The sequence below is a fragment of the Haliotis cracherodii genome, unplaced genomic scaffold (assembly GCF_022045235.1).
Source record: "Haliotis cracherodii isolate W230 unplaced genomic scaffold, xgHalCrac1.p SCAF_18, whole genome shotgun sequence".
Taxonomy (NCBI): Eukaryota; Metazoa; Mollusca; class Gastropoda; order Lepetellida; family Haliotidae; genus Haliotis; species Haliotis cracherodii.
Window position 1 is genome coordinate 8,824,971 of NW_027266273.1, and position 10,329 is coordinate 8,835,299.

Here is a 10,329-nt window from a genome sequence, read left to right on the forward strand (position 1 = left end):
TTGCCATTTTCAACTTTTTAAAAGCTAAATTACACAAAACGAGGTCAAGGAAATTGACCATGTCATGTGCCAATAACCATCACGAAATTATCTCACGCTTGTGAACATTCAAAATTATGACAATGTTTTTCTGTAGAGGAAATTGAATTCCGGTTCATCTCTCCATCCTTAATCATGTTGGACTTCTAATTGTCTAAGACAAATGTCACTCGCATTTAGAGACGGGTCGTATGGAAAAAGTGTAGTGAAATACTTCTCTCGGGTGGCTTGTTACAGGTGTGATATGTAGTTTTGGTTCCATGTAAAATATTTGGTTGGTTGAGTTACTTAAAAAAAGGGCACTGCCCTGCCATTCATCTTACTGCACTATCAAGAGTACGCTTTGTATAAATTTTCGTATCCGCAACGTAACCATTTGGTAATTTAATTCTAGACATGTTCCAACTAACTTATAATGAAATGGACCATAGTTGGAAAAGAAATTCAGTCTACTTTTCATAATACATATAAACTGATTGACATATACCTCAACTTTATAATCAAACTACTCAGGTCACGGACTCAAGAAAATATATTGCTAATATTAGCCATGGTACATATCCTCAATGACTTGTAGCACAAGACAAGCTGACTTATGTGATATTTGTCTTGATTTATTTGTGAAACTACTTCTTTCCTGTATCTCGTATGACAATTTCCCAAATTACTTCTAATTGATTACAACATTGTATGATCGATTGCTTGTTTTGACACAGCGAACAAACTGACATCATTCTATACAACTCAAAAGAAGTTAAAGAACACCCGATTCTTTCATGTTACTATATTTAACTAAAGTAATATGAAACAATCAGTGTTCTTTCAACCTTTTGAGTATTATATATGCAGGAAATCAAATGGGGACAAACACATATATAAAATGTAGGAAAGAGTAGAACCCCTTTTACATGATCAGTAAATCTGACCATCATCAGTTGGTTGACTGAAGTTTCAGCGAGATCAGTTCAACACCTTCTAAAACATTACTTATGTGGGAGAAAAGTCACAGGCATCAGGGGCAGACACAACTAGCCTTTGAAATTCATGCTCTAGTCCGCTAGCCCAAGACTAATAATCGGTAGACCTCATTGACTAGTATTACTGTTGTAGCACACCAGGGCTTTAATTCTGTACCAGTTCTCAATGCTTCTATTTTGCTACAAATTTTAACTGAATCCAACAGACAGAAAATGTAAATATTTTTTTGTCTTTTCAAGTAGGACCAGCTACAAACCAGGAGGACCAGTGCAATGCGGTAATTTGGACCAATCGAAGAAAATGATTTTCTAAGGTTGCATATCCAAAGCTCGTTTCAGACTAGTGGTTTATGAAAAGTAACCAGATCTTATGCCAAAACAGTTAGTCTGTCCAGATTGTTACTTGTCTTACACTCGGGCTTAAAGACCAAGGATCACTGCAAGGTGATTTGGAAATTCAAACTCAGGACCAGCGGAACCCGACACAAGTAACGAATGAACCTCTGCACATTGAATACAGTACCAACTGGGCAACCCATATCCCCAACCCATGAATGCGAATATGAATGCAAAATATTAACTCACATGAAACAGTTGGCCATGTGGCTTTGGGTATAAATCAGGCAAAATGTATGCAAGAGTAGACATCATTGTTCATACCCAGCTAGTTTGCAGCTCATTTAGGACTAGTGATTTATGTAAAATAACTTTCGATGAAAAGAACTTGTCCCACGAAACGTTCACCTGTCTCAGACAAACTGACTACTGGGCAATGTCTATCCATGGTATACAGCAAAACAGTAAAATGCACTTAGGCCCTTTGTTGTCATTTGTGCAAAGTTTACGTACTATGCTTGAAATATTTTTTCAGAACCACATTCCCAAAAAATCTTGATGCAATTCAAAATAAGTTCACTGAAGTTCAAAGACAAAATGTCAGCTTACCCAATCCAATTCAGAGAAGACAATTATTTAGTCTCGCAGCATGTCACATGGCCTCTGTTCAAAATACAGACCTTTTGTACTCCGCTTTAAAATCAAATCTAATTGGTTAGATCATAAGGAGAACCAACTGAATGCGCACTTCACAGGTTTACCCTCACATGTAAATGTCAAAGAAAACTTGCTTAGAATCTGTGAAGGTCAAGTCAAGGTTAGCTGAAGAAATAAGTGACAAATCTTGCATCTATTTCGACTTAGTGACAACCCTGGTCCAGCCAGCATGCTGATCTGTTCTTTATATGAATGGTATACTGGTAAAGTAGCCGTAATATTGCATCTACATCTACTAATTACTATCAAAAGAGAATTTAGTAGACTCCTTTGAATTACTGGTCACATAATTTGTTGTTTACACTGCTTTCAGTACGATTCGAGCCAAACGATGGTTAACTGTTAATATTCAAGTTTGTTAAATCTGGACAGGACAATTGGGGATCCAGTGATTGATATCATGAGCGATGAACCAAGTCATCTCCGGCTCGGGCCATTAAATCCCCTCTGGGGCCTATTCTAACTGGAATCTCAACTGCGGACCATAAGTTACAATGTGAAGGAAACTTGCCACATTTTCCCCAACACAAATAGTAGTACCTTAAACACTCCATCGAATATCATGTACGGGTGACTACATCAGATATTGAAATGATGAAAAATAGCCTCAATTCACTCCATCTATGAATCATAAATTTTGGAAGGAAGGTAAAATTGTGAAGAATCTAAATCATTTCCTTAACATCTTCGTGTAGATGTACTATTTGACCTCTAAAGCTCAGCGACCTTCATCACGTCACGATCGCTATAACCAGTACATTTGGCATCATGCAAATAGTAAGCAATATGGTAAACTGGTCAATTAACAACACCTACCAATTCCACAGACAAAACTATTTGAGGACCGCACTGTGAATGTAGGTTACATTCTTTACCGGTGTTCAAATATGGTGCAGAAATTCACAATGTTCTTACGGAACTTTATTTTATACAATGGAAAAGACAACGTAATACTGCTGAAACTTTCCAAGTTGTTGGAATGGCATGTTGACCATTTCGAACACTTCACAAATACAATGTTGGACAGTTGTGAAAATCACAAACTTCTTTTTCAATCGGTATTTCAATGATTTTATTCGTCATAACACTTTGTCTTAAAACAGGAATAAGCACTGGGCTTCACAAGATAAAACATTTTTTTTTGATATTTTTTTCCAAATTTTATAGAAAAAGGAAAGACTGTGGCAAAATGATCCACAAACGTCTAAATAAAAATTGTATAAAAATATGAATATATCATTTCAACAAATAGAGACCGCTGTTAATCATTTTATTCTAGAATTCTTGAAAAAAATGCCCTAGTATGGATGATCATTATGAAATGAACTTAGAATGAGCGCACAAAGCGCATGAAGCAACACATGCTGATACAATGTTTTAATTACATTTGCTGCACATTTGCACAATCACTTCTTTCCCTTTTCGTTACTTAACAGGTTAAAACCTTAAATCTGACAACCGTTTCACTGTTTCGCAAATTAGAGATGTCAATCAATATTCATCGGACAAGGAGAACGGTTCATGTACAACATGTCGGACGCAATCTCGCATTCAGTGTCAATCTTATAGAACACATGTACATTGTCTCGGAGAGTCTGCATTTTCGGCTCATTTGACACGAACGCAAGTTAGACGCACACAGAGCTTTGGTCAGTTTAAACAACAGTTCAACTATGTCTCTTTTAGGACAAAACGACAACTGGCAGTAGTGTGTATAAAGCCTTATCAAATGAGTAAATTATACACATATTATGTTATATGAAATAAACCTGATGATATGAGGGACTGGTAAATGCAACAATAAAGTTTACCGTGGACAGGCAGAGTTTGGCAATTACTACCTGCTACCCCTCTGGTAATAATGAGCCAGTCCCAAGTTGCTGAATTCGGTCACCTGTTCAATGCCAGTGCTGTAGATTGCATGACCGATGTAAACAACTGACCAAACACAGAACACATCACTACTTATATCTTCTTCAGTCTTCCGATTTCTGCTTTCAGGTGGCTGTTTTCATCTTTCAGGTTTTTTATTTCTTCTTCTATCTTTTTGACACTGACGAGATCGATTGGCTCCTCTCCACTGCTGCTCAATGACTGGCCATCAGAACTGTCCCTGTCCCCTGTCGACCCATCTCGATTAACGCCCTTTGGGTTATGCTGATCAATGTCTTTTGCTAATCGTTCTAATCTCTCAACTTTTCTCTCCATGTCAAGATAGTCTTTGATAAGTTCTTCTTTTGACATCATCTGCAATCTTTCAGCGTGTATGTTGTCATAAGTCTCTGAGAATTCTTTTGCAAGAAACATGTCATCTTCGTCACCGCTGCCACACGGCTCCTCGGAACTTTCACCACTACCGAAAGAACCATCTTTTCCATTCCGTCCAAGTCCAACACCATTGACATCATTTTCTTTACCAATCAAATCAAGGGACACTTCACTTTGGATATGATCGTCAATAAGGAACTGTGTGGTGTTGTAGGGTGCAACGGGATGTCCTGACGCGAACGCTTCTTCACGTTTCATCGTCGCCCGAATGGTCTCGCGCTCTTCTAACTCTTTCCGTTCAGACCATGTTAACTTGTTATAAGGTTTCCACTTACGATGATGTTTGCCACCTTTATGCCTTCCCCTTCTCCGTGGTTTCTTTCTCTGACCTAACGAGTTTTGTTGGTTGTCAGATTCACTCCCTCCCTCTGGCTGTTTATTTTCAACATCGCCATCCGATGTACCGCTCAGCACATCTTCATCGTCTTTCGACATCTTGACAACAGTAGAATTTTCGCAACAAATCTTCTTAGATTCAACATCAACCGTTGAAAATTCCACTTCCATCATACGCACTTGAATCGACTTCGAAATCTATTTTGACAAATACAATACGATGAATTGAAGTTGGCAACTGTAGCATTCTAACCTGACAATCTTACTGCCAGCGGCTTGCTGACTGATAATGTTGAAGAATGCTTAGTGCTTTTATAGCGGAGCAGACGCGTTACCTTCCGCGAGACAAAGTAGTTCCTTGACGAAAAGTGTTCATGTTGTTATGAGTATATAATGACAGATCAGTGGTTTGATTAGCTATTTAATGACAATGATACTGCACACAACGTGTTAATCATGTTATATTATCGACAGTTAGCATATACTAGTCCATTTACATCTGTGTTTAGGATTTTTCACCGAATCGATCGTAATATTCCTACGACATAGACACCTGGTTCAAGGGAAGTAACTCCAACTTAGTAGCTGGTAAAGTTAAATGGCCTGTGGTCAAAAGGGAGTCACTTGACGTACCCCCGAATACAAATGCCATGTATATATTAATAAAACTAGTTTACCCATGTACGACATGATGTAAAGCATATATAGTATGTATTATTTCCCCCTTACTACCATATTTTTATTTAGACTGTGAACCTGTAATACTGTGATTACATCTAGAACAAATTCGAATAAAATATATACTGATATATGAATATGCTATATTTTTATTTAGGCTGTGAGCAGTAATTACTTTGATTGTACCTAGAACAAATTCGAATAAAATATATAATGATATATGAATATGATATATTTTTATTTAGGCTGTGAACAGTAATGACTTTGATTACATCTGAAAAATTAACAAATTCGAATAAAATATATACTACTATATGAATATGGTTTATTTTCATTTAGGCTGTGAATAGTAATTACTTTGATTACACCTAGAACAATTTAGAATAAAATTTAAAATGATAAATGAATATGTGTTTTTATATAAAAAAATAATAAAGTGTTTTTGTTTCCTATAGATAGTTTTAATTTGGGTTTTGTGGGATTTATTTTGGTTTGGTCTTCATAAGGGGTGGGTGTCGAATTCTGTTTAGAAACAGGAATGACCACTGTTGACTGTTCTAGATTTTTTGATTTTTTTTATTTCCTCTTCAGAGCACTTTAATTCTTTGCGAAAATTATAGAAACATGGAATGGTAATTACCTTTGGTAACATGGAATTCTTTGCAACAAATATTCCATTGACATCAGTCTATTAATACGTTTTCATCCATATGTACATCCATTATTGTTTTTTTCGATACACCTGGCATAAGCAACACTGTTTTTGTGTCTCCGACCCTTGGTTACGCCCTTTCAAAATGAATGTATTCTTCACTTTTTTACTTGTTTGTGGTCTTGTGTGACATTGGCAAGTGGAACTATGTATGCTCATTCTCGAAAATATTTTTTTTTTTATTGCTATAAGATATTGACAACGGCGCATGACACAGCGATAGCGAAACGGGTTGACGTTTATGTCTTTGCTGAAATTGAAATGTCATGTCGTGTTTTAGGAATAAAGAAGACTTTTAAAGGCTTTATTGTATCTAAAAGTACAGAGCGCGTGTAATTAATTGAATTGAATTGAATAAGACGTATGTATACTTCAAACCATTTTAATAGTCTGACATTTACCAGTTAAATATTTTAATCATTGATATTCATATTCAGCAAAGGAAATTAATAGCTAAACCAAAATAGTGATCTCACGTTTACAAGAGGGATAAAGATATTATTATGACATCATTAATTAATTATCGATGTATAAAGTAATGATATATCTTCACCTGAAATAATAAGTCAGGACAGATATGTAAGGATCATAAATAATAACTATTGGCTCTACTAATTAAAGGTTGTAAGTTTCATTCTTTATAAAACTCCAGAAAATATTTAAGTTCCTGTAATATATTAAACCAGAGACTATAAAATATTTATGGTCTCTTGATATTACTGAATAAATTCGGTTCTGGTAATCTGTACGCTGTGCAGATACTGTTGTAGTTTTTTCAGAATATATTGTTTTGGGAAAACATTAACCTTTCCATAACGGTCTTATATAATGTTTAAGCAATATCGCTGACTCCGCATAACTAATTCGCGAAGATAAATTACTTTGTCTGCTAATGCATGGTGTTGGAAGTAGGTGTGCGGCTGCTTGTGCGGCAGCTGTTTTCAATATTCATTACGTGCGTTACGATTACCTCCCTTGCAAGCGGAAACTCTGTTATTGTCTACGGCATTATACATTAAATCCACAATGATTTCAAATGATACAAGGTCAGAACCATTTATTAGTTTGATATTCACCATACCCTTCGAGTAAGTAAAGCACCACACTCCCTCATTTACGTAACGAATGGATGCATGTGTCTAGCATATCGCCATGTTTACATATGGTCGACATTTTGATTCTATAATTGTATCCGGCTCTCTTAATATGACTTTTGTCCAACATCAAACACTGACTTTTCATATCAGCAATATAAAAGCAGTTATCTATGTGCACATTACTCATCTGGTAACTTCTTATGCTTAGATATATCGTCTAATTTACAGAAATCATGACGCGTGACTTATTCGGGTTGATTCTTTTTTTCGCAAAACTCGGCACAGTGTGGTTCCGAAAGCGCCCCCTAAAGTCGATGTTGTGTCTTTCTGTGTCGCGTGGATGTCACGAAAAAAAAGTTTACGATAAGGTCAAAACTAATTGACTTTTTGTTCTTCGTAACAGTCTTCATCACATCACCCTCAACCCACACACTAACTATATAATAAACACAAGTAACAATAAATTTTGTCATAGTTTGAAACTATATGAATGGACTGATTTAGCTAGCTGACATTGTCTACACAATGCCTAGCATGCATGAATATGCTGAGGCGATGACTTTCTCGTACAACTCAAATATAGAAATAATCATTCCTGTTATGAAAAAGAATCGTCTTTTTAAATCGTCCTAGTCACCAAAACGATTAAAATGTAAAGGATTTGTGTCAGGAATGCTTGAGAATTACGTCAGTAATTGAATATAAATTAAAAATTAAGCACCACCGTTAATTTTGTAATATTTGGCAGCCGTTATCACCACTTCAGATGTAAAATCTACAACATTAATTCAATTTCTACCCTTCAGTATATATGTTTAATACTGTGATAGCATCAGCTAGTGCATCCACTGTTAAACAGGTTTGCTGTCTTCACTAGTAAGGCAATGCGGTTGCGACTTGCGTACATTACATATTGTATATTAAAAGGCCGCCTCCGTGGTCTTGTGGTAGAGCGTCCGCCCGGAGAGCGGAAGGTCCGGGCTTCGATCCCCGGCCGCGTCATATCAAAAGACGTTAAAAGATGGTACCCTGTCTACTCGGCATTAAGGGGCTAAAACGAGGACTGGTCGGCTCGGAGTCAGTATACTGTGTCTGAGTGGGGTATTCATGTTAAACTGCGGCATGGTATCTCAGATCAGTGAGCTAGCACTATAAATCGGCATCAATCCGGACTAGTACAAGCAGCCACACACACACGTGCATGCACGTCGCTATATAAGTGCAATGATCTTGGACGCGACGTTAAACCCAATTTCGAATTACCTCACTTTGTACATTAATATTCCCCCACGCTGTATACTCTGTAATGTAGAGTGACCCTATAGCCTACACAACTTGATGAATAAAAGATTATCTATCCTAAAAAAACCGCAACATAAATGTTAATATAATTCACTTGAACATAAGGAATATGGCAGATGAGGCGTGATATATCTAAAATACTGTTCACAACAGCGTTAAACCAAACGCGCCCATTCTTAAATCAGCTTGAATATTAAGCACTTCCAAAAGTGCATCATCATTCACTGATAGCATTTTGATCATTCGAACCTTCTTTTTCGTCTTCCTCCTCTTCTTCCTCCTACTCTTCTTCTTCACCATAGTATACCATTTATCTATCTCATATGTCGCAACCCTCGACGATGTGAATAATACACCGCAGATATTTTTTAAATGGAAAAAAAGGGTACTTATATATCCCATTAATTGGACCCCCTTAACTTCTTAACCGAATTGAGCACGTGTTTATGTATTCCAAAGATGTATATAGACGTCCGTGTGTATTCCAAGTACACAACTGACAGCTAGCCTGTGTTGATAACGGTATATACTTTGTATATAAACTAAAATCAGTCGTGCCCGCGTTCCGTTTTATCAATAACTCGTGGTCAGTTTAAGCTGACCAATAACAGACCAATATTACTATTTTCGGCAGTATTTATACGAAAATATCTGACACTGAATCGGATCATTTCTTATTATATCTCCACCCAGTGTGGTGTCCACCTTATACTAGTGTAAGCAAGATAAGTTTAGATCTTATCGGGTCTCTCTTGTTATCAGTGGTGTGGTGCCCTTTGTTTTTGACATACCAACGTCGAGCTTCAGTTTATGGAAGCTACCTTCCTATATCATACTGAAATGTTGAATAGCATTTTGCTTGAAACAGTTTAATATGTTGTCATGAACATGGCTTTGATGTGTGTTTATTTATGGCCAACGCTCTCTAAATCTGTGCTGACGAAACACGACCTACTTCCCGCCAATAAATTCCTCATTATAACGCAACATTGCGGTATTAATTATATTAACTGTTTAAGTAACATAAAAACACAAAAAACGACCCTTCTTAATGTATATATAAGTAAATTGGGGCTTAGCGTGTGGTATATGTTTTTGGGACTGTTATTGACATAAACGTGCTATAATGAAAAACTAGTGATTATAGCTTGTTTCTCAGTTTAGAACTACATTGATCGTGGGATGCACATAGAATGAAACTCAACGCGCCCGGTAGACCAGAAATCTACACAGAACACCTTCTGACACATATCATCTCATTATTGTCTTTCAAATATATCTTTTCACTATTAATAGTAATGTTAAGATAGTATCATATTTTACTTTCATGGAACAAAGCGACAATGTGTAATGGTTCATGATAGATTCGCATGCTGACGAAATACAAACCAGGCGACTAACTTCTGCTTTTTCACATTGTCATTTGGTTACACCATGTGACAACTGCTTGTACTGCTACTTCACGACAACCGTTTTACATTAATAACACCCCCCTACACACACACACACACACACACACACACACATCCCATCACACCCCCCCCCCCCCCCCCCCCCCCTTCTGTGTTTTTTGTATATTGTTTATTGCCGCCATCAATCTATATATAGAACCTTGTGCCACATAACGCTCAACCACAAATTGTGAAACGGATTATACATACAAATAGGCGTGGTGCGGACAACGCACTCCGTTGGAGGCATACTTTCGTATATAAACAGCTGTGGCGTGCGGTCACGCTTGAGAACAGGGCGACGTGCGACAGCAGTCACGTTCAGGCACATTGTTCATATTCATTGTTTTAAACAA

The 10,329-nt window shown here is 36.9% G+C and overlaps 1 protein-coding gene across 1 annotated transcript; it reads right to left on the reverse strand.

The window, feature by feature from the left end:
- Nucleotides 1-1,122: 1,122 nt before the first annotated feature.
- Nucleotides 1,123-5,006, reverse strand: LOC139465745 (protein HEXIM1-like). The gene has a single exon (XM_071247587.1). It carries the CDS (start codon nt 4,905-4,907, stop codon nt 4,035-4,037), a length of 873 nt encoding a protein of 290 aa, XP_071103688.1. The 5' UTR covers nt 4,908-5,006; the 3' UTR covers nt 1,123-4,034.
- Nucleotides 5,007-10,329: the final 5,323 nt, after the last annotated feature.